Source organism: Phaethon aethereus, assembly GCF_964289735.1.
Source record: "Phaethon aethereus genome assembly, chromosome: 5".
Classification (NCBI taxonomy): Eukaryota; Metazoa; Chordata; class Aves; order Phaethontiformes; family Phaethontidae; genus Phaethon; species Phaethon aethereus.
In genome coordinates, this window is record NC_138579.1 from 36,696,939 (window position 1) to 36,722,554 (window position 25,616).

The 25,616-nt window shown below is 36.0% G+C and overlaps 2 protein-coding genes across 2 annotated transcripts in view; one reads left to right on the forward strand and one right to left on the reverse strand.

Moving 5' to 3' along the window:
- RYR3 (ryanodine receptor 3) overlaps nt 1-18,028 on the forward strand; it is a gene marked incomplete at both ends in the record, with an annotated part of 240,011 nt that extends 221,983 nt beyond the window's left edge. Inside the window, 14 exons of the mRNA XM_082000511.1 lie at nt 387-555; nt 1,182-1,268; nt 3,104-3,301; nt 3,918-4,048; nt 7,051-7,093; nt 7,666-7,793; nt 8,658-8,718; nt 9,769-9,915; nt 11,693-11,827; nt 13,848-14,004; nt 15,130-15,194; nt 15,306-15,406; nt 17,072-17,123; nt 17,933-18,028. Coding sequence (XP_081856637.1) covers nt 387-555; nt 1,182-1,268; nt 3,104-3,301; nt 3,918-4,048; nt 7,051-7,093; nt 7,666-7,793; nt 8,658-8,718; nt 9,769-9,915; nt 11,693-11,827; nt 13,848-14,004; nt 15,130-15,194; nt 15,306-15,406; nt 17,072-17,123; nt 17,933-18,028 — 1,570 coding nt within the window. The remainder of the gene's footprint in view (nt 1-386; nt 556-1,181; nt 1,269-3,103; nt 3,302-3,917; nt 4,049-7,050; nt 7,094-7,665; nt 7,794-8,657; nt 8,719-9,768; nt 9,916-11,692; nt 11,828-13,847; nt 14,005-15,129; nt 15,195-15,305; nt 15,407-17,071; nt 17,124-17,932) is intronic.
- Nucleotides 18,029-19,278: 1,250 nt separating this feature from the next.
- AVEN (apoptosis and caspase activation inhibitor) overlaps nt 19,279-25,616 on the reverse strand; it is a gene marked incomplete at its 3' end in the record, with an annotated part of 107,229 nt that continues 100,891 nt past the window's right edge. Inside the window, exons 4-6 of the mRNA XM_082000650.1 lie at nt 22,465-22,563; nt 20,581-20,941; nt 19,279-19,397 (exon numbers count right to left, since the gene is read on the reverse strand). Of these exons, the coding sequence (XP_081856776.1) occupies nt 19,279-19,397; nt 20,581-20,941; nt 22,465-22,563 (579 nt within the window). The remainder of the gene's footprint in view (nt 19,398-20,580; nt 20,942-22,464; nt 22,564-25,616) is intronic.

A 25,616-nucleotide genomic window follows, 5' to 3' on the forward strand; every position in this document is an offset into this window, starting at 1 on the left:
TCTCTTCTTCAGCCCCAGGTTTAAGAAAGCACATGTGAACTCTTTAAAATTTTATGTTGTTTGTATTGCATATGTATGTACATCACTGGTTTTGGCAAACGCTATCCACTTCACACCTGGTGCAGTAACTTCTGCCTGGGTTTTTAACTTTTGATCTCCCCTCAACAACTCTATTCTTGCATATCATTTGAAACTAAGGCCACTTTTTTTACTCTGGGTTTACCGTTTACCTCAAGTCTTTCACTTACAATTTCTCCCAGTGTCAAAACTATCTTTCAAAGCCAAACTTTATGAATTAGAATTAGAATTAGAATTCCTTCTAAATGAATGCATTTACAATACAGAACTTTGTCTAGGTGCTTTTGTTTAGATAACCTTTCTTCTAGCATGGAAGATGGTGAGAAACAAGATAAGGCAAAGGAGGTACAATCTGAGCAGCTAGAAGAGGGAAAAATGAAGAAAAAGAAGCGAAGGCATGGACAAAAAATCGAGAAACCTGAGGCTGTTATGGCTAACTTCTTCAAAGCTTTGGAAATTTATCAAACGAAAATGCTTGTAAGTTTTTCTAAATTCTTCTAGTCATTGAATTTTTATTTATGTAATGTAGAACACTTGTTTGATATTGAAGGGAAAAATGTCATCATAAAAGGAACATTGGCATGAGTTTTCAAATGGCTGGCTGTATTGAGTCCTCTGAGATTTTTTTTAATACTTCTAAAGTGTTTGTGTGTGTAATTTCTCCTATCTTCGTCTAACAGGACAGATTAACCTCTTGAGCCCATTGGTAGGAGCTCCTTATTTTCCATAATCTAACTTCTAGAATCTATAATTCTGTTTTCTGTAACATTTTCCTTTGTTCTTAAAAACATCAAATGATGAATTCTCTGAAACTTCTCAAGTAGTTTATTCCACTATTCTAGCATTTCTTTTCCAGACTTCCTTCTAGAAAGTTTTCCTTAATATTCTATTTCAGTCTTCCCTGTTGCAATTTTAAGTCCATTATTTTTAATTCCATTTACCATGAACTGGGAGAACAAGAAATTCCCTTGTTCATTGTAACTCATGTATAAAGGCAACAAAGTTATGTATTTACTTTCTTAGAAACCTTGCTGCCTACTTTTCTTATTCTGATACTAGCTACATGCCACCTCTAATTATTTTTTTTTTCTTTTTACTTTCAGCACTACTTGGCAAGAAATTTTTATAACTTAAGGTTTCTTGCTTTATTTGTTGCATTTGCTATCAACTTCATTCTTCTATTTTACAAGGTAAGATTATGCATTGTTCTTTAAATGTTTTTTTGTTACTTCCAGAGGAATATTTAATGATGGTTTCAAGGCTTGTTTAATAAAACCATTATTACCAGCCCTTCAAACACAAAAGAAAGCATTTAGATATGAAGTAGTTAACCCAGTATTTCCAATTTTGTAACTAAAATTTGTCATATTGAACCTATTCTCTTTTTATTTTACTCAGGCTGAATGAAAACAGATTTATTTTCATCCTTTATAGCTGAGCTTGTGTTTCTAGGCGTGTTTTCATTTACTCACATAAGTCTGTTATTGTTTGGATTGTTAATCTTGTAATAGGAAATTTGAAATCTGACTAAAGTAACTAAAATGTCAAAACTGTTGCTTTTTTTCCTTTCATTTTGTTTTAAAGATACTGAGAGACTTCAGTTCACCTGATTATTTTGAATTATTATATTTCTGCTTTTTCTAAAGAACCCTACTGACTACATTCATTTTTGACTGGGAAATAGTTTATACATAATTTCAGAATCCGATTAACATCTCAATGTAACTAGATGAGCTCATATGTTTTAGTTATAATTAATTTGTTCATAAATTTTTTTCATGCCTTTCAGGCCTGGGCTTTGACATTTTGGGGGGAGTGCAAGAAAACAAGAAAAGTCCTTGTTTATCTTTATCCTGGAATCCGGCCCTTTTGATTTTTCCCCTTCTAGATATAGGGTGCAAGTTGCAATAAGCTGATGAATCTTATGTTTTCCAGTATTACGTTTTCTAGTTCTGTTGTTCACAACCAAAATCTTCAGAGAAGATGAAAAGCAGCTGTCTGAACATTCAGTCTAGAAGTAACTGAATCCTGATCTCAAATATCTTGCAAAGCAACTCCTGCAACACAGTTACAGTCTTGGAGACAGGGCCGGTGAAGACACGAAAGGCCCTTGACAACTGGGTAGGATTTTTGTGCACCATTCCAAGAGAGAGACTGTCAGGGCTTGAGGCTGTCTTCTTGCCTCTCTCTTTCTATCCCGTACGGTTCGAGAAGATGGACTTCAAAGGTTTATGCAGAAGTCTGCTGCTGTCTATGCCAGCCCTTTTCTCCCAACTCTCTTCTGCTTTTTATTGGGTCTTGTGGGTCAGCCAAGGACCCATTCTACTGCAAAGGGAGGACAAAAGTGTGTGTTTTTTCAGCACAAGTTCATCTGTCAGAGATAGGAAAGGGTCGCTGGGAGATAAACAGGACTGAAAAGGACTTCGGCTTTCAGATAAAGCTGTCAAAAGAAGGGCACTGAGGGCTTTTATTTTAAAGGCCAGGTTTTTTAAGTTGCTGGAAGAATTCAGGGCAGTATGTCAGCTTTATGGCATGGGGTATTTACGAACTACTGATTAAGTACTGTATTGTAAGCTCTAAACGAAGACATGAAATAAAAATTCATGGACAATGTGAAAGTTGATAGCGTGAGAACTTTGTTTCTTTCTGGACTGTAGTAATCAGGAACAACATAGATCACAAAACAAACCCTGAATTCAGGCATATTAGATAACCCTGTATTTGCTTGTTTCTTCCAAGAAAACGTTTTTGCATAACATTTTCATTGTTTGTTTTGGTTTTGCTATGGCACTGCTAAAGGGGAGATTTGTAAACTGTCATATGCCCATACTTGCTTTTTCTAGATTCTCTTTTCAGTGACATGAGATGATGCGGAGACCTCTGCCGTGAAAATGAAGGACATTACTGTTCAAAGCTAACGCTCTATCTTCCCGTGAGCAGGCTTTGCAAACTTCATTTGTCATTATGGTAAAGGAAAAGCTTTTAAGTTTATTGTAAGTTTTCAATGTGCTTGAATTTCTCTCAGGTGACAGAAGAGCCACTTGATGAAGTAGAGGAAGATTCTAATCTCTGGAACTCTTTTGATGAAGAGGAAGAGGAGGAGGGCATGGTGTTTTTTGTTTTAGAAGAAAGTACAGGTTACATGGCACCTGCTCTCAGAGCACTGGCAGTTATTCATACTATTATCTCCTTTGTCTGTGTGATTGGATACTATTGCTTAAAGGCAAGTTCTGAATCTTATTACTAATCTGTTATTTGTTAAAGAACATCAGCTATGTCCCAAAGTGTTTTTGGAGCTAATAGTGGAATACCTATTTTCACCTAGTTGTTCACAAATTCTCACCATTTATTAGGTAGATATTGTCCTCATGCTCAGTCTGGCAGAGATGGAGTTAACGTTCTTTGTAGCGGTGTATGCGTTTTGGATTTGTGGTTAGAACACTGTTGGTAACACACCCACCTTCTTTTGATTATTGCTGAACAGTGCTTGCACAGTGTGAAGGCTTCCTCTTTGTTTTACCCACTCTGTGCATCCCCCAGCGAGTAGGTTGGGAGGGGGGCACAAAGTTGGGAGGCGGGACAGGTGACCTGAACAGACCAAAGGGGTATTCCATACCATGTAATGTCATGCTCAGCAATAAAAACTTGGGGCAGCGGGGCTTGTCTTCCAAGGCGGCCGTTGCTCAGAGACTGGCTAGGTATTGATCTGCTTGTAGCAGGTGCTAGTGTGATGTTTGGTCTTATATAGTATTATAAAGAGTACTTAATACTGTAGGTAGATATCGTGGTTTCTAAAAATATATAAACAATGACAAAGATGTCCACTGTCATTTTCATAGGTCCCTCTGGTTGTATTCAAGAGAGAAAAGGAGGTAGCTAGAAAGCTGGAATTTGATGGACTATACATAACTGAGCAGCCATCTGAAGATGATATTAAAGGACAATGGGATCGCCTGGTTATAAATACTCCGTATGTAAAATTAAATGGTTATATGTAAACTGTTTATAAATGTCATAGCTTATTAAGCCACTGTTCTAGAACCTTCCCTGTCCACTTGCCATCTAGTTCACCTACAAGACATTTTTCACCTTATATTGAATGTTACAGTAGTAGATACTAATGTGAAATCCTGTATTATCTCTTTATTTAACAAATACCATCATAACATGTGTTTTCCCACTCCTTTTCATTTTTCTAGAGTTCGCAAGGATTGTGCATGTTATCTCACAAGCTCTCTCCAAGACATTTCACGTATTATTCACTACTGAGAAAGTTTTAAAAAGATAACTTCCATCCTTTTCAGTGACTCGATTTCACATTCATATTGTATAGCAGTGTTCTCCTGCCTGCCCTTCCCACTTCTTGCTAACCAGATCTGTATATGAGAAGAGAAGTAAATCTAGTGTTAAATAGCAGTCCCAGAATTTGAGTAGGTCTGACAGGAATTACTGTCAGGTTGTATGCATTAGCAAATACTGTAGTTGTCATAGGCTGCTTGTAGGAGACTCACCTGCTGTTCTGCGAGTGAATGATACAAGTGTCGGCAAGAAAAAGAAAAATATCAGTAAGCTGCAGCAGTCTGTGGGAGTGACACAGAGAAATATAGCAAGGCAGCTCTCTTCTCTTGAAACAATGCCTTGCCTACGGGCTACTTTTCAGAATATACTCACTAGAATCATGTTTTAGTACTAGTATACCTCTGCTTAGATTCCTGTCTTTCCCTAATAGTATCATAATTTAAGGACAGTAACAGAAAGCTGGAAAAGAACAAAGATGTATCAAGTTATTTACAAGTCACAAAGTAGTTGTGGCTAGTATGTGTAGGCATAAGTAAATATTTGATAAAAACAAGAGCAAAAATAATCCACTACATGCATCAGAGTGTCAGTATGCTGCCAAATAGCTGAAATAGCTATCTTATTAGTCATACTCACTTTTTGTACATTATAAATGGTGTCCTTAGTACTTTCATCAAAATTAGAATGTCTAAAATATTGAGAATTCTTGAACGCTGTGTTTTCCTGCACCTGTAGAGGAATTTTACCTTAATTTCAGTTACAAATATAGACTACCACATATTATTAGTTACAATAGAAGGTAATTGGGAAACTGGAGAGGTTGCTTAATTTCCAAACTGTTTCTTTAACTATTGATAGCAAGGTATCTAGACATCCAGTGAGTTTATCCTCAGCAAAAACAAGCATGAATTAATGAGATATATTGTGAGCTTATCCCAAACAACATGCTGTATAGCCTGTTCTCAGCATGTTGCACTATGTGTTGAAGTTGAATAAAAGATTAAGGCTAATTTGAGGAGACTAAGCCTTCCCTCTGATGTAAACAGACTCTCAAGGTTTAGTGCAGGTATTGTATCATCAGGATAACTACTGCTGGAGGGTACCCGCTGCTGTTTATGTACTGAAATGTGCTTTCTATAAGTGAAAAAAAAGTAATTAAAAAGGCAAAAGAGGTACCCTGAGAAATGCAGCACTGTTAGATGTTTGGGGTAAAAGGGAGAGACACAAGCTGGCTAATTGTATTAGAGACATACTTTGCTTAACAGTCTGAGAAATCAAGGAAAGAAAATATAGAGCACTGGACCAGCAAATACCATCTGAGTCACTGGAACCATTTGTTTTTATCTGGAGTAATTTCATTCAGAACCTCAATTCAGAAAAATAAAAAATCAAGCACTAAGTAGTAGTTGGGACGTTTGCCTCGCATCCCAGCAGAACAGTGTTCTGGAATCTCATTCTTAACACTTGCTTTCTTTTACCAATACTGTCCTTTAGTTTAAGCAGTTACAGTGTTACATCCAGGAAATGGGGAGAGAAAAACCTTAAACTTTTTATTGTTTCCTGCTAATTGGCATTCTTCAAAACTGACATATATACAGTAAGACCGTCAGAATGAGGAATTCCTGGGCACTGCTATTCATAAGACAGTTTAAGAACAATATTTTTTATGATCAAGTTGAAGATCAGGGAAATTTCACTGATAAAGGAGAACACTATCTTTCCTCTTGCGAGTCAAAGCTGATGTATTTCCTAGTGTGTTTTAAGATTTCCCTTGCATAAAACTGGTTGCTTAGGGAAGCATTGTGGTTGCACACTACTCTGAAAAAAAGCAGGGAATTTTTGATAAAAGATACCTTGACACTTCTTCAATATTTAAGATTTACTGCTTTGTTTCTTTCTCTTTTGTATACAAATAGCTTTTCTTTTAATTACCAGTGTGGGCATGGCTGTCCAGAGGCAGATATTGCAAAATGCACTCTAGCTGAACTGTCTTGCAGCTTTTGAATTATAGATGGTTTTTTACCTTGTCGTCTTCTGGGATGTCAGGTCCAGTAACAAGAAGTATGATACTCCTGAGAACAAGAGTCCCAGTAACGCCTGCTTTTGCCACATAATCTTTGCAATTTGCTGGGATTCTTAAAATATTTGGGGGGTTTTAATTTTATGTTGGTAAACTGTCCACTGGTTCCCAAGTGTTCAGCCTCTCTTTGAAACGTAATCCAGTGAACTTAAATATATTTATGCTACAAGACTCTAATATTCCTGTAAAAATCATTGTCTGTATTGATTTTATGGGTAGGAGCAATAAGTATTTATTTAGGAGATTAATGATATTACAGAGGCTATGCTGCTATTATTGTCTTGTTAGGCTCATTAGATTACAATATTTAGCCTGCTGTCCTTTTGTAGCCAGTCATTTTTGTGGATGTGCAAAAGAAAAGGGGGGGGGAAGGTGATATTGCAGTGAATGATGATTCATAACAGATGTTGTCCACATGAAAAGAAATTGTTCTCATAATTCAAAGTGCAGTGTGTGAGTGAATGAAATTGTACCAGAATTTGCAGTGATCAGGAATATGGTATTTTCTTTTTTTTCTTTTTCTCTTTTTCTTTCACTTTTTCTCCCCCCTAACAAGTTAAATAACTTGAAATATCTTTGCCTTATCTATATAGGTCCTTTCCTAACAATTACTGGGACAAATTTGTAAAACGGAAGGTAGGCTTTTAATATTTCTATTACGTTAGTCATAGCAATAATTGATGATTCAGTTAATTTGGATACCTATGTGTAATATACTTCTGTACACAGAAATATACAAATAATTGAGAATTTAAATTTGGTTTGTGGAAGTCATTGTTGTGGTAAATGTCTCGGTGAACAGGCAGCTGCAGAGTAGGTGGCAGGAGGGAGAAAGACAGAAGGCTGTGATTTCCTTCCCAGGCTCAGGCATTCGAAATAACTTTGTGCTGTCAATCAGCCACACAGGTCTAATTTACAGTCATTGTCATCTTAAGGATACAAAGCCCCCTCATCCCCCTAAAGAAAGAAAAACATGCCAGCTTAAATGATGGCAAATTATACATAAACTTTCAGATAATAGCCTCTAATGCTTCTATTTTTCTTTTTTCATGCTCCCCCCACCTGGCTTCCTGGGAGTTCTGACTGTTCTAGTAGTGTTAATAGCAAAAGACTTTTTTTTTTTTTTTTTTTTTTAATTTCAGCTTACAGTAGGGTGAATGTCACGAAGGTCTTTCTCTGAGCAAAAGCTTTTCTTCTTCCATTTTTAGGTTATTAACAAGTATGGAGACTTGTATGGAGCAGAGCGCATAGCAGAACTTCTGGGTTTGGACAAAAGTGCCCTTGATTTTAGTCCAGTGGAAGAGAGCGAACCAGAAGAGGCATCTCTTGTATCATGGTATGACTTCTGAACCTCACAGCAAATGATATGATGGCATAACTTCACCGTCAAAGATAAAAATGGATTTTATATGGAAACTGTAGTGATGTTTTCCTCGTCATGGAAAATTCAAGTGGAGAAGTCTTCCTAGTGTGGAAGTAAAATAAACAAGGTTTTTGTTTGTTCTAAAACATACTTACACCTGTGTTATAAAAGTAAGGAAAAAAAAAAATCACACGAGTTGATACTGACAGATACAGTTGGACACTCTTTTATTTTAAATAATAATCAATGCAGCAGTTAAAAGTTCTTTAACTGTTACAACACAGTTAGTTTATAATCCCAAGGACAGAAAAAGTATTGAGAACAAATATCTAGATGCCAGGTATGTAGAAAAAATATCAGAGATGTTTTCCTGACTTAATCCATCAGTGAAGATGAGAGTTTTGAAAGTATCCGATTCTCAAACGATTTAGGTTCCTACAAGAGTTTGGATTCCTTGATAGTTAAGACACACAAGAAGAAAGATTTCAGTTTGCAGTTCGACAGAACATTTATCTCTTGAATTCAAGCAATTCGGGTTCCACATTTCACCACTTACAACACACATTTTAATTTTTATATGTCTGGAAGACAGCAGTATCACTCCTACTGAAATTTTTCCACCAGTTTCATTGGTTTACAAACCGTGTATGGGTGCTTAGAGTTAATGAATACTCTGAAAAATGAAGCACCTACATCATTCAAAAAATAAACAGCTAATGTATATCACCACCTTCAGCAAACAAATATGAAGTGCCAAACCTAGTTTGTTGTTTTTACTTACAGAATTCAGTACTTACTTTTGACATTGATGTATTTCAAAAATTTTGTATTTCCTAGGTTAAGCTCCATTGATACAAAGTACCACATTTGGAAGCTCGGTGTTGTTTTCACTGATAATGTGAGTATGTTAGCCTGGAATAATATGCTTTGATTTACTCTAAACATGATTGTATGTCATCCACCATCTGCTTTTATTTTAAACAAACATACACACACATAATATTGCATTACAGAGCCACTTTAAAATAGGTTTTTTTGTGTCTTGTGTTGTAGCAAATTGCTTTAATTTATGTTAGAATTTTCTTTTTGATTCCAAAGGGCAATATGCACCTCCTTACCATCAATACAGAGTCAGCATTTTGGAAGTTAATGGTACATTCATTTAATTTTGTAGAAAACAATCTAGCAAGCAAAGGTGTCTTTTCTAAAATCAAGCACAGTCTACAGAAAGTTATCCTTTTTTATTCTTGAATCATCTGTTTGACACGGTTGCTTAATTCTTTTCTTTCATCCTTTCTCCTTTGAAAGGAACACGCTTATATTAAAATTCCTTTTCTTGTGAATCCTCTTTTTGCACCCTCTTGAGCATTCCCAAACAAACAAGAAGGCCAAGGTGAATCAAGAAGTATAAATTCCTTGTGGACTAAAAGCAAACTGAGCCGTTGTTCTTCAAGAAGAGTTTTCACGTCAACGTGACTTCATGTTCACTGCTTCTTAAAAGAATAAGCTGTGTTATGTGCCTTAGGTTTTCTGGGTGTGCAGGCTGACATGGTCTGAAACTTAAACAAAGTGTCTCAAGAGTACAATGCATTTTCTGTCCTCCAGAGTCATTATTAAAATTTAAAGTACTGTGTAACAAGCTCCCCAACCAAAAAGTTTTTAGGTAACATCTATGCTGAAGACAGCATTTAAATACCTTAAGACAGAGGTCTCATTAGCATAACTAAGCAATAAATACTTCTTAAATGAACAGTGGAGAGGACAAGAGACAGAGTAAGACAGTCTGTTTGAACGTATCGAAGTATTACATTCAGACTGTGATTCAAATCAGATGATGATAGTATTACTTTATTTTGTACCTTGAGTGACTAAAAGCAAGCTGTATTCTGGATCCAGTAATGCACATTAACACCTGCTAACGTTCTGCCACTTCTCACTTCCTTTGCAGTCGTTTTTATACTTAGCTTGGTACACGACTATGTCTATCCTTGGGCACTACAACAACTTTTTCTTTGCTGCTCATCTGCTGGATATTGCTATGGGTTTCAAGACATTGCGAACCATTTTGTCTTCAGTTACTCACAATGGCAAACAGGTTAGTGCTAATATTACGATATTATAGTCATCTATACTCAGAGTGATGATAGCTAAAAAAGTTTTGTACACAATAGAAAAATGCATCATTTTAGAAAAATACAAGAACATGAATTATGACCTAACCAGCTTCTTCTCTAAGCTCAGTGATGAACTGATTGGTGATAACTAAGAAGAATTCACAATCTGCTACAGTAGTAATAATGATCTGGGCACTGAGATTTCAATATTTGACTAGTAAGAATGTGCTTACAGATGTGGGCATTCTGCTTTGTGGAATATATTTATATGTCACTTCATCATGCAAAAATCAATTAATAAAATCTACTTCCAAAAAAAATTGTTGAAACTTATGCAGGGAGTCATTCTCTAATCTCTAGAGGCTCTGTGTTCCAGCTAGCATACCAAAGCCAAGCTTTTCACTAACACACTTTTTAACTTACCTTTAAGAAATTTAACAGATCTTCCCCAAAATTTAATTTCAAACAAACATATACTTCTGAAATGCAGTAACATGTTCTAAGCCCACTCTTACATTCAAAAACATGTAAGAGTGTTTTGGAACATGTCTAATGTTTTGGAAGAGGCATAAGAACGTCCCCTTAGCTTAACTCTGATATAGCCTTTGTGTTTCCTTAATCCTTTCTTTCAGCAGAAACTGACCAATGGAAGTTTCTTCCCTTACCAAGAAAGGAAATTTCTAAAATATCATTCAGTATCATTGCACAAACAAACGACATCTCTGGTTTTATCCCCTTCATTTTCCTCCATGATGACCAAAGTCATATTACTGTTAATTTAATGATTGTTTGGTATATTTTCTTTATGAGATTTTTCTAAATGTAATATGGAAAACTGAGCATAATTGACAAAACTGTTCCAACTCAAGACCACAGCTTTTAGTATCCATTCTTAAAAACTGAAGGTTAGTTTTTCTAATCCTGTTGCTTTTCTTGTTAGTAGATTTGACAACTGAAAGACAGCTGCTGATTTTTCTATAGAAATGTTCACTTTGGGAGTGTACTTACAGATCCACGGAAAGTGATAAACTGATGATCATCATTGTTCAATACTCTTACATTTCTTTTAGATGACGAATACCAGTTGTTGCACTTTTTAAAATATGTAGCCTTCAGTAACTCCTCTCCAGAACTACATCTTCCAATGCCAACTCCAACAAACAATATAATCTAGTCTTATCAGCTGCTAAACTTTTTCATCTAAGGATTTTATTTGCTTAAAATCAGGACCTGGAAATTACTTACTCTTTGGTTATCTAAAACAATTTTCTACCCACTTTAGCAAAGCCCTATAACCAGCTTTGGAACAAAGAACAGACTATGATAAGTCATAGTAAGTCACAGCTGAAATTATTTATCAAGTTACCTAAAGGGGTTTATTTTTTATAATTTAATTGTCACTATATATCCAGTTTTTCAAGTCACTAGAATTTCACTTTTAAATTAAATAGTGGGAGCATTGCTTCAGTGACATATAGTGTGCATGCACATATAGCTCAGAAAGATGGAAACTATTTCAGTTTCTTGATACCATTTTTCCCTTGATTTTCACATGAGAGCAGGGTAAAGGAACACCTCTACACTGATCCAAGCAACAGCAAGACCTCAGAGCGATCATAACTGCGATCTTTAGTTTCCTTATTGGGAGATAGACAATATGATACATTTTCAATACTGAAGGCCATACAGTGAGCTAGCATCTCTCTTCTGACAGAATGAAAACTGAAACCTGCTCTCATGTCATGTCTCCATACGCAGCTTGTGCTCACCGTGGGACTCCTTGCTGTAGTAGTGTATCTTTACACTGTTGTGGCCTTCAACTTCTTCCGCAAATTCTACAACAAGAGTGAAGACGAAGATGAACCAGACATGAAATGTGATGACATGATGACGGTAACTAAAATATCACTAACATGCTTCAAATTTCATCTTGAATTTCCAACAGGATACGCAAGATAAAATGAGAGGGAAGGAGGGATGTTTTTGCTTTTAAATCCATGGGTCTCTCCTTCTTGCTATATGTCATTTTGAAAATGTGAACAGTCTTGAAATTCCCTCTGCATTGTCCAGTGGTCTAAACTCATAGTGGATAGATGACACTCACCAGTATAGGAAGATATTGTGGATTTTTCTCCTAAATACAGTGGCATATGATTTGCTGCAAGTTTTTTACATGTGAAGATGGCAAACCCTTAAAGTATATGGAAGAAATTTCATGACAAACTGGTCAGCCCTGCAAAAAACAGCTGTGGTGTTGCAGCACGAATAAGCCAAATTTGTGCCCAATGTTTGCAAGCTCATCCTATCCTTATTTAGGTTATATGAAGTATATGAAGTTATTAGCACTAGTTACAAAACCCTGCTCCAAACTGCTTACAATTAGTAATTTAGTCAGAAAGTGAGAAGTCAAGGGTGAATAGAGAGGGAAGAAATGAAAACTTATTACAGGTGATACTCTAATGATACTAATTTCCCTTCTGATTTCCACCTGTTGCCACAGAATGTTATTTCTGTCATGTTAAAAGATACTCTAAAAATACATGTTATGGTATGAAGAGGATTTTATTTTCTTACTGTGTACAGAAAACAGCACAAATTCAAGTATTAAAAATGTAATATTCTGAGTTTGTGGCCAGCTCATTTCTTCCATGGAATTGTCACTCTCTGCCCTGTGTTATATGCTAAAGATAGAATAAAACACCGCAGAACAGAGGTGTGTCATAGACTTCACAAAATGATCTTCCCTATTCTTAAACTCTATTTCAAACACTCGGTGCAAGTCAGATGTGCAAATGACAGAAATTATAAATAATACTGCTTGGGCAGTTTTCAATGTATCCCTCTGGATACAAGGGTCTGGTCATAAAATATATGTAGGAGTAGCTGGAATAACAAAACTAGATTATATTTTAAACCCCTCTAACAAGTGAGGTAAATCAATTCCAAGTTACATTTTTAAGTATGATTAAACTAGTACCAGCATCTTATGTCACCGCTAAAGTTGCATTATAAAAATGGATGTATCGTTCTGTGGAGTGTTTGCTTATGAAAGACCGGTTTTGTCAGGTTTTATGATGATTATTTAACACCAGCATTGCTGTCTGAGGTGACTTCAGAACACCAGCTGGGCTTAGAGATTTCCATTGTTTTTAACCCATGTTGTGTGACTGAAGGTGGTTTACAAAATTCTGTAGCTGATTCATAGAGGAACATCAGCAGTATATTGCTCCAGCAGATTTCATTTTAATATACTTACATAACTTAAATATTGAGATTTTTAAAGATTTTTCTATGAAGATCTACACGTTCAAAAAATACGACACACGTTTTTGTAAAGCGATTTCTTCTGCATCAAGCTGAACACAGGCTATGTTTCCCAGATCATAAACAATTTACAATATACTAAACCAGACATCTAGTATTGCAAAATCAAATTACCCAGACACCACCTAAACACAGATAGATCTACTGGTTGTGAATATGTCACTATTTATTTTATGGCAAGATTTGCCAACATTTCTAAACTCCATTATAAGACTTTAAAATATGTCCTCTGCTTACTCAGAGCAAGCTAGAAATCTTAGGAATTAATATAAAGGGTAGAATGTAGTTGAAAACAGTAACAAATACAAGAAAAATGCCCCCAAAATGGTCTTGGTCTGTAAGACCTAAGGAGTGAGGAGAGGGTAACCACTGATGCTGACTCTTAGTACTTGAAGATGTAATCACATTAGTGAAGACAATAACAGATTTTTGGTGCAATGTGCGTGATATAGGAGGAATGATATTACGTGTCCTTTGTTACTATAACTTGTGAAGAGAAGTAGCAGAGCAGAATGATTTAAAAGAAAAAAAACCCAACAAAACAGAATAATTCATGGTAAATATATATATATTTTTCCACTCTTTTTAGTGTTACCTGTTCCATATGTATGTGGGTGTAAGAGCTGGTGGTGGCATTGGAGATGAAATCGAGGATCCTGCTGGAGACCCTTATGAAATGTATCGAATTGTCTTTGACATCACATTTTTCTTCTTTGTCATTGTTATCCTACTGGCCATTATTCAAGGTACCGTCACTTACCTTAGCAGACTGTTAGAATTTCGTTTACTTAAGTTCTGCAACGCATTTAAACCACATTTATGTTTGAGGTAAATTTAGCAGTATTGCTATAAAGACTTATTTCTGAGCTTACAAAATCATTAATTATGAAAGTAATAATTTTATACTTAATTCATAAATAACGCATTGTCCCAAGTACTACACAGAGACGAAGCATGAGAAACACAACTTACCTGGGTTACAGTGTTTATGAACACTTTGACAACTACCCAGCAATGACGCAGCTTGCGCAGCATCACTGTTCTTCCTATGATAGCCATTTAAACTTCGAGAGCCTTGCTGCAGACATTCTTCACACCTTTAGTTTTGAACCACCACAGCTGGCTGGGGAATGGAGGGTTTCCCCTTGGAAAGGGGAAATGACATGGAGAAAGTCGCCATGGCCACATCCCCATTTCCTCCTTTCTTTAGAGGTTGATTTGGAGTTTTAATTGTTTTGCAGTTGTGGTTTACAGAGAACGAGACCTCTCTTCAATGACTGTCGGTATTCAACACTTATTGTCTAAACTAACCTAAGGCTGTTAGGAAAAAACACTGTTTTATGGCAGTCTGCTGGCAAAGAAAAAATACAATACATCTATTCTGAGAAAAAGAGATGAATGTCACAATCCTTAAAATGATCCAACTCTATTCTTAGTATGTTGGAAGTGGAGAAATAATGCTTCAAATGTGAAGCGGCATCACAAACTGGTCAGGGAGCCTGTGGGAGCAGAGTTGGTTTTGTTGAACAAAAGTCAGGATACAAGAGTTCTATGGGAAGAATAATGAAAACAAAATTCTGTCATGGGAACAAAAGAGGTGAGATTACGGAAGCTCATATTGACCAAAATATAAGTACTGACAAGCCTTTCCACTCTCAAGATTGTACTTCCATGTAAGAGAAATTCTTACTGCTAGGAGGGCAGTGTAAACAAATGTTAGATGTCTGGAAATTGATAGATTGTAACTTGCATTGTTCAACCTAGACACAAGTACGCTAAACTCCAAAGACAGCGGAGATGTCTGACGGACATTACTTGAAATACAAATATTGCCAAGTACTGAAGTGTTGCTACTTTTCCATTTGAAATAGGTCTGATTATTGATGCTTTTGGTGAACTAAGAGACCAGCAAGAACAAGTGAGAGAAGATATGGAGGTATGAGTAGGCACATTACATTTTTCATTACTCTTAGTCATTTAGATTGTTACCAGTTAAAATAGCGGCTTTGAGTTAAAATTCATTTGTAACCACAACCTGTGTTTCCAGACCAAATGTTTTATTTGTGGAATCGGCAATGACTATTTTGACACAACCCCACATGGCTTTGAAACACATACTTTGCAAGAACACAACTTGGCAAACTATCTGTAAGTATATTTTACTACTGGAAACTATCTCTAAGTATATTTTACTACTGGAATTAGGATAGAGAGACCTTTCAGCTCGAGAGTAATTTAGGTGCACACATTGCTGACAATCCTAAAGGAGAATTCTGTAGAACTAAGGAATATCGCCATTTCTTTCTGGTCTCACCTCTTCTGATCTGCTGGTTATCTTTAAAGCACTCACCTTACACATGAGCTACCATAGTGGAATGAGACCTGAAGGCACACCAACTCCTTATTCCTCTGCAAAGAAACCCAGATATGTGGAATAATAGGGAACAACAGTTTAGTAAGTTGCTTTACTTTTTGAATGTTTAATTGTGACTTCTGGGGGCTTGGTAACCTTAATGAGATCATTGAAAATTAGCCTCAATTTGACAAGTTTAAAAAAAAAAAAAAGCCCACAAACAAAAAAAAAGGCATTTATGGAAGATTCCTGAAAGGTAAGCTACAAAAAATAACGTACAAGTCTGATCCTTAGTTCTTCAGCGATAACGCAGCTTTCCAAAACCTGACAGCAATCAGGAGTTGTATGTATTTAGACTATTGCGCAGAGTCCCAAGACAGTGTTCTTCTACTCTCATTAGTAAATAGAGCAGGTCAAAGAGGATATTAAAAAAGTTAATCTGGTGGCATTAGTTACTCATACAACAATGATACTTACGTGAGCATTGTGCTAGCAGAACCAAAGGAGCTGAACTGGTGGTATCTTAAAGAAGTCTGGCTTTGGAATAATGCATCTGAACTTTTTAAATTAAGGAAAAAAAAAAAAGCCTGCCTCCTGGAGTGGAGGCTGCATTATTCCTTGCATAGCAACCGACACTGCAAAATCAATGCACGTTACTTTTGTGAGGCAAATTTCCATTAACATCCATAGTTTTACCAGTCTACAACCTCCAAACTCTTCTTACTATATTCAATTGCTTAATTGGTGTATGAGAACCTGTAATTCACAGTAAATTAAAAATTGTCATTATTTCCTTTAATATTAGAATATATAGTGAACAATCTTTCTAACCAGGTTGTCCTTTAATTAGACAAATGTTAAAGTCAGTATACATGCCTTTCTTTACAATGAAAGCACATACCAAGTTTAATTCCAAACACATGGCATCACAAGTGGCTAACCAAGAGTTGTCTTACATATACACAGACCATTGTTAGTACTGTACAGCCCTGCTAACCAGTTCCAGCTCTCCACGTTTGAGTGAGCGCAGGTAGCTGGGGATAGTCTAAGCTTATGAGCAGTATGGCACGAGTGCTTGGAACTTGGTGCAGATGAGTATCATCTGCCACACTTCTAACTGCTTGCACAGTAGCCATAGTAACTTCTTCCATGGCGAGATGTTGGAGCATGCGTGTATGTAAGAGTAGGCATATGCCCAATTCAGGTAGTGATTCTAGCACTGAAGTGAAGAAAATGCTAACCCACATTTTTGCACTTCTACAGATTTTACATCTGTTGGCACCTCCATGGGAGAAGTGCTGGAGGATAGATTTTTCTCCTTTAACGTAAGCAATTTAGACACCTAGCGACATCATTACTTTGCTGGTTGGCATAATCTCTCTCACATACCCCAGTCTAGGAGAGGTTAGGCAGAGATGTTACATTTTCTGCATTAATACCCCCTCCTGTGCTTATTTCAGGTTCTTTTTAATGTATCTCATTAACAAGGATGAAACTGAGCATACTGGCCAGGTGAGTACAAATTTTTTTTTTCCTTAACATTACCTTTCAACATTTTCATGTTCTTCAGCCTTGTAGCTGTGTACCACCAGGTGGAACTGACGTACCACCAAGGAGTGGAGACGATGCCACCCTCCCTGAATTCTTCTGCCAGTTAAAGAAAAGGAAGGGTTAAAAAAAGGGAGAGGGTGGGCTGCAGCAGTGTGCTATTCTACACAGCACTGAACTCCATCAGAAGTCACTTACCAGTAATCTTACTGTCATCTTCTCTCTGAAATGAAACCTGAATTTTTGGGGAATAAACTACAGCTAGTATATTTTAGTCGTTAAGCTACTCTATCTATAGTCTAAATCCATATATATAGATAGATTGGTATATGGATGTGTGTATGTTTAGTATTGTTAGGTCCTAAATGTAAAGAAATAAGAAAATAAATAGCATTTAATTATGTCTTGTTTCAAATAAGAAGCTGTTAGGCAAACACTACAAAATACCTCATACTTCAATGCTTTCCAAGCAAACTAAAACACATTTAATACATATAGATTGTGTACAGGTTTGCTCTGATGTAACCGAACTGATCCATTTAACGCTTACACAGTTTTTCTAATAGAGCTTAAATTTCAGTAGTACTGAATCAAGAAAAGTGCAGAACAGTACTTCTACAGATGTTCTTGAGTTACGATCTTCTGAGTTTCAATGTCTTCACTGTTCTACTCCATGGTAATAAGAGTTAGAGGTAACAGGTTATTGTTAAATGTTCATCTACAGCACTAAGTGCAAGGTGTCTGTTAAATTAAATACTCTTTATCATTTTCAGGAGTCATTTGTGTGGAAGATGTACCAGGAAAGATGTTGGGATTTCTTCCCAGCAGGGGACTGTTTCCGGAAACAGTATGAGGATCAACTTGGCTAATGTGACAAAAGAAATTATTTATTCTTGAACTCTTCAGATCCAGTATAAAAAAAACCCCTTTTCTTCTCATGGTGTAATTTCACAGCTTGTATTTGCTTTAAACATCTTTAAACTTCAAGACATACAGAAAATTTGACACTATTTCATAGGCTTTTTGTACCTACCACATATTAAAATTCCAACAAAAGACCTGTTTCATTGCAAAAGAGAAAACTATGCCAGATTAACTTAAGCCTTCCAGTTCAAACACAGTCTGAAATTATAACAACTTTTTAACCATAGTGTTAACCTAGTGTTTGGCAGTACAGCTGAAAGGGCTAAAAGGTGTCTTAATTGCACAACATCAGACATTTAAGAACTTTAACATCAGAGGCCGTGTCTCAGAAAAAATATTTTAACTGCTGTCCAGTTTTCCCCCTAGGATTTGCTAGTGAATGTATTAAGATACAGCTTGAAAAGCTTTAAACGGTTTAAAAGAAAACATTTTCAAATACTTTGTCAACCTTGAAACATAAGTGCCTTAAAACCTCTGTAGACATAGCTATGCAAACTTTTTATTTATGTTAGTGTTCTAGATGAACAGATCCATTACCAGTATTGCTTTTCTGTCTTTCTGTATGAAATTGCACTTGAAGTTTGTTTATATACTACCTTCAATAACAGCTTATTAGATGCTGCTGTTAAATGACATACACTGTATCAAAATGAATACAGTTTAAATCTTAGGCCAAAATAAAACAATGCTCTATGGTCACCTGCAAGTAGAAGCTGCTAGAATTATGCATTTTTTTCTTCTAATAAAAAGCACCCACTGCAATAAAGTATTATAAACTAAATATTACCTTTGCTGTCGTCTTTCTCATTTTTCTTCTTTCTCATTTTCAATATGGAGATGTGGCGTGAAGATGGCAACTTAAACACACAGGTATTCATTGCTCATTCAAAGCTTTATTTTAAGGACTACATATAGCAAGTACAAGGTGAAATAACTGTTCTCTTAGTGTGCTGTAGCCTGCATCTTTAGCAAAGAAAATTGTAATTTCATCACAAATTTTAGACCTTTCTAAGACTGTTAGTCTTAGACAATTTTCAATCATATCTATATGAATTTTGATTGCAAAGAAAACTGGGCATCCAGCATACTGAACAAAGTGAAACAGGTGAAGGAAAAAAACAAGGAGAAAAAGGAAGATTCAGCTTTCTACTTAACATTTGCTATATTCAGTTATTCACATCAGAAACTTTGAGCTTCAGGAAATCATGCTGTCCAGCCAATCTTCAAGCTCTTCCTCAGTAACATTTTTAGATGTACTTTGCTGTTGCTGTGACACTGTACTCTTCTCTTCAGGCACATCTAGTTTTAAAGGGTCTAGAAAAGTGAAACAGACAGACTTGAAAATCTGGAAACACTTCCATACCAGGTTTTTGTCCCAGATCATTTTGCTTTTTAATGCACAACTGACTATTTAAACACAATCTCTCTTTCTTGAAGAATAGCGAGTCATATTCCAAAAGTAGTAGCAACAATTAAAAAAAAAAAAGAGGCAGCTTAATAAGCTCAACTAGAGCAATGTGGCTTCCATCTGATTCAAGGGGGGCAGGGCCTGGTCTGCAGCAGACACTTGTCCCTACTGCGATCTGTTGGCAATCCTGTCCAACGCAGACTTGACTTTAGTGTAGGAGACGAGCAGGAGGCCACAACAGCAGATTGATTATTATTACAGCATGGTATGATTCCATATTCTGATGGCATTGTTTTTTTAAGGGATTTTACACTGTGCCTTGGAGTGGAAAGCCCAACACACCACTGAAACGAACGAGCATTTCAAGATTGTCTTCAGCAAGAAGGCTACATCCTACATGTTCAACCATCTTGGACTTAATTTTTAAGACAGCAAGAAAATCATAAGCAAGAAATCAGAGATGCTACAAATTCTTTTACAGCATTGTGGACTGAGGAGGAACAGCAAACCATCTCCATCAAAACTAACAAACAGTAGTATAACTTCTAGGAATGCAAACAAAAGAAAGGGTTTGCCCATTTTTCTGAAATATGAACATGTTTCTGTGTGTTTTGTTTCCATCCTAAACTTAATTCTGTAAAATCAATGCTAGTAAAGTTCAAAAACAGCATTTATAACAAGCCACCAGAAAGAGCTGCCAATTCTTCTGTATACTATCAGCACCGTGAACTAAGGGCTGATAATCATACATAAAAACATTATTTTATCTTCCTCACACTAAAATTCTCTAGCAGTACTTTTTTTTTATTTAAAATTTTGCTGACTCATAGACCAATGGTGTTCTGCAGAAGAATTACTCTTAATGCTTAAAATGAACTGACAATGATGAAACCTTGGTTCAGTGGGGAGTTAAAAGGAACAAACCGGTCAGAACACGGATAAAGATAACAGCCAGATCAATGAAATGCATTATGACAGAGATGATGACAGCAGTACTGTTGGTGGGCTAATCAAGAATTCAAAATGACCACCAAAACAGGGAGCAATGGAAATGAACTAGGGGCATGCTGGGGAGAAGAGAAATCTTACCATTTTCCCTACAATCTGTTTTCAGATCTTTCTCAGTTGGTACATTGTAGGATAATGTACCTGACACAGCTCTGTTTTCTGTATCAATGGGAGCGTCTAGATTTAGGAGAAGATCTAGTTCTTCATCCAAATGGTCAGTCTCTTGCTTTGATAGTGGATGGGCTCTCTGAAATTGCTCTGCTGCACTTGCCCTAGGACCATTTTTACTTCTAGGCTCTGATGGAGCAACAGAATCACCAACATGATGGGAGACCAACACTGTTTCACTTTGAGCCAGAGACTGTCGGAACAGAAGCTCTCTCCTCTTGCCGTCTTCAATAGTTTTAGGTTTCATCTGTGGGAGCTCTACAGGCGTTGATGCCTAAGAGTAAAAGAACAGACTTTAGTCTTTCTAGTCATTAACTCCATTTTTACTATTCTGTCTAATTTGGATTGTAATTCATGCTTCCTACATTAACTCTACTCTGGCTGAAACTAGGACAGTAACTTAAGAAGGTACAATGAATTTCAACATAATTGAATTCAGATGTAAAAGTAAACAAGTTACCTTGATGGTACTTGTACAGAAACAACTACAAAATCCTTTTATCCCTTATTATGAGACTGTATACTAAATGACCAGGTTTCATAGTTTCACAAATACTTCCTGGACAGTTACTTTAATTCTTCTCTAATGAAATCCCATCAATACTCTGATTTTTTGAATGACTGAAGTCAGAATTTAACTAAAAATTTTATCTCATGTTAGGCCTTCCCTCCAAAATTCCAGTCCTGAAAGCAAACCATATTATAGGTCGCTGAAAAATCATTTAGCAAAAGTTATAGTATATAGCTGTTTATTTTGACAAATGGAACCAAATCACAAAACATTATTATCAAAAAGTGAAACAAGAAATGGCAAGTCATTATTTAACCGTGGAACACAGATTCTGCTTTCATCAGGATGCCCTGGCATTAACAACAGCATATCTAATGACCACATCACCGGTCAGAATGACAAGACAAAGATTAAATGTTATAACACACCTTTTATAACCCTGATAAACATCATGACTAGAACTCTTAAAAAGAAATTTGTATGTGAAAGTAACATTTATTTGCAGATTCCCTTAGACATCACATCTGAGGACATAAATTTGAGTTCCCTTAAAAAAGAACATGGTTGTGTCAAGTCACAGAAGCACTCCATGCAACTCCAAGTACAAGTAAAATTTCTTCTAAAAGGGTCATGTTTCTTTTTCCTTGCTTGAGCAAATGGTTATTTTTGTAAGGTTTTTTTTTCCTATATTTAAGTCTCATTGGCACTTTTGCCCTTACATGATATTTTCTTTTTCACAGCCTAAAGTAACATTTTTTCCTAATATTCTGTTGCTTTTTTTTTTTTTTCTCACCAAAGCATAAATGACATTTTCTTCACCTGTTTGGTTGACAGTTCTACCTGTTATAACACAGATATAAGTTTAATTCATGGACTAAACATTTATGTTGATATTAGCTATGTAGAAGAGTAAATCACAATTAAATAATTAACAGGAAAGAATATGAAAACACTTTCAAAATTTTGGTACAAGTTTTTAACAGCTGCTAAAAAGAGAAGCAAATACAAAAACAGTGCAGTCATTCCATGTCAAACGCTCCGATGCCTGGCTTCAGATCTCATGTGATGCATATCGAAGCCTTTTGTCTAAAGCCAACAAAGGATAAGAAGTACTGATAGCGGGGTATCCTGCATTACATGCCATTTGACACGCCAGTCTCAAGAAATGTATTTACTTGTAAAATACATTCTACTTATGTTTGAAGACCAAGTTTAAAGTAATCATTCTTGCATAGATTGTTTCACTTAGAATATTTGCACTTTCTTGTGAAAATTCACAGCATTACCTGCACAAGTTCAGCAGCTACATTCAACCTCAGATGTAGAGGCAGTTCCTGCAGGGCCTGGACCAAAGACTGGCAGTCAACAGAAAGTGCAGATGATAACTGAAATATAATTCAACACACAGTATGCTTGTATTAAAAAAAAATGAACTAGTAATGACTTTAATCTATTACGTTCCCCTGCTCCACACATTCAAATAATGTGAAGAACAATCTAATGAAATACAGCAATTCAGAGCTTTAAATTACACATGTAACCATGCAGTTTGGCTAAATTAGCATATAGACACCTACAAGGCAAACAATCAAAGGTTAAAAACAGAGGATGACATTTTAAACAAGATATAACTGAAATGCTCCTTGGGCAATGTCTTGAAAACCCAAAGCAGGAAATAGTTCTGCAAGTTGACAATGTCGTTAAGAGGCTTTTCCAACTGAAACATCTTCTGATCTGTGAAGCTTTCTATGCAGTGGGAATCACCAGTCTTTACTGACTTGCTAGTGTTTTCTAAGCGATCAAACCATGTAGCTTCTGTGTAGCTCTGTTTTTAGTGCCTAAACAACATGGCCCTTTTTATATTTCCCCATCTTTTAAAATGTTGTTTTGATGCTTACAAAAGCAACAAACTATAGTTACGTACACTTCTAAAATTATATTCAAGAAAGATACTCTCCTGCTGCCTACTTGCTTAAAAGGTGGAACTGTCTTTTATTAATGTGACAGGTATTGAAGTTTCCTTTTCTCTTGACCCCCTTTTTTTTGGCTGTAAAGTATTAAAAACAAAATTTACACAAAATAGACCAGCAATATTTGATGTTTTTACAGAACACCTGGACTTTGGTAGACTTAAACAGATTTTGAGCTCACAGTACAGCAGAACATTCTGAGCACGTTCGCCATCGATGAAAAAGATAATTTGATATCCATCACATCGTTTAAAATCTGACAACAAAATGCTTAAGTTCAGTCTATACTCTCATTTTCATGGAAGCAGAGAAGCTGCTTCTAAATCTAGCTTAGAGGAAAAAAAAATTGTCCCTCTCAATATGGTATAGACTGAGACAGACATTTAGAAGGGCAAATACTCATAATTTAGGAGTGTTTTGTGCCATATCGTAAGAGATTTGTCGAAGGACACTGCTCCCAAAAGCCAGCCAACTGAATGGCTTTTGACACCGGCAAGAATGAACATCAAAGACATAGTGTTTTCCAATAGCATATTCATAAAATTAAAATAAATTTAAAAAAGAACCAATTCAGTTGATTTAAGAGTTTCTTGTATCCAAATTCTGGTTCTGGTATCCAGTAATGAGAGTAAAAGGACCAAACAACTTAATTATCTGATGGTTAGAATTTTTCTTCTTTACTAACAACTTCATTTTACAATGGATTAGTGATCACCAAAGATGATTCACTAGTACAAGTAACCTCAAAAAGTCTTCAACAAACAACTCTTGCTGCCCAGCAGTGAACTAGAACTTCAGAAAACCCAGTTCTTTTGACAGATATTGAAGATCAAACGTGGCTTCTGCACATTTGCAAAGGACAAGGAAATCATATTAATCTGGTAACATAAAAAACTGTATAAAGTCAAGTATCATTGAATAATGTCTAAGTGCATTTGGGAAGAACTAAGTAGACTTGCAAAAAGATTAATGTGAATGAACATTGCGAATGAAGGTGAAAATGGAGACAGGGAACTCTTCCTGGAAAGGCTGAGGATGAAGGAAAAAAGCAATTTGTAGAAACAGCGTAATGGAAGAAGGCATTCAATATCCAAGGAGAGGTTTCACTGAAAGTGGTGTTTGAATAACAAAGGGATCAAAGCAGTATTTAATAAATTATAAACACTTCACAGCACATATAGTTATTTGTTCAAGAAAGTAAGTAGAGGCATACTTTGTTGCTGGAATTGCCATTTTTTAATTGAAAAATCCAAATTACTATTAACTGTTTTATTTTTAAATTGCAGACTATATTCTGAAATATTTTTATTGCATGTTATCAATATACAATAAAGCAAATCCGGATCTACTTTTTGTAACAATGAATGATAATATTCCTAAGAAACTGAAAATTCGTTATTGGTGATGTCACTGTAACATTTCCATTCCACATTTGAAACTGATGCTTTGCCATTGCTTTCTACAAATAATAGGGAATGGAAAATATCTAGTCATTCTGCAATGATTTTTATGCCTTTTCTGCTTAATTTTGTTCCATCATAATCACTTGACTTTGTTTACAATTCTCTAATCTTGTACATAACGTACAGACAGGCAAAGAACTAGAAACAGGTGAGCTAAGAGGCAAAGGCAAGGAATTTGGCAAAGTGGATCTAGGATGAAAATTAGACCTGGATCCAGCTTTCAGGGAAAAGAAAGATGGGCCAGAAACAAAAAGGAGATAACAGGCTGAAGACTAGAGACAATGTGAAAAATTAGATAATGCTATGAAACCTGGGCCAGGACTCTGGACTAAAATAAGACATCAAAGGAAGGATAATGGTGACTAGTGCAGTAAACTATTTCAAACTGACATACTAACAGTGAAAAACAAGAAACAGTTGGAAACAACATCTCTGGATAGTGCAGGACAAATGACTACAGTTTGGAAGGGACAGAGGCAGAAGAATGTGCCTACTACAGCACGCTTCAAAACGAGGGAGGGCATGGGACCGGCTCCAGAACTGTGCAGTCTCGTCACTGGCAGCCAGAAGAATATTTGTGAAATCCACTGGCAACGTGTAACTTCACTCTGCTCACAACAGCTTTTGCCATTAAGAAATTAGTTAGTGTGTTCAAATCACCTAAATGCTATAATGACAAGCCTACAAGGAAATTATGAAGAAATTAATATTCTGGATAGTGACATCCTGCACACTAGGAGCAGGAGGAGCTGATAAGAAACAACACACACAGTCATTGAAAGACTCTATCCCACTGAACAAACATATGATGGTTTAAACCAATGCTGTACGTGGTTTTATGTCCTCATTTTAATTTGACACTGCAACTTTAATGTACCTTTAAATGTCACTTCACAGGGAATAATTATTGTCAATATTTTAGGAAATAAATAGCAAACTTTTAAAATCTGAATACATCCATAGCTTTCAAGCAACACTCAAGCACAGTTTTGTAGCAGTTTTAAG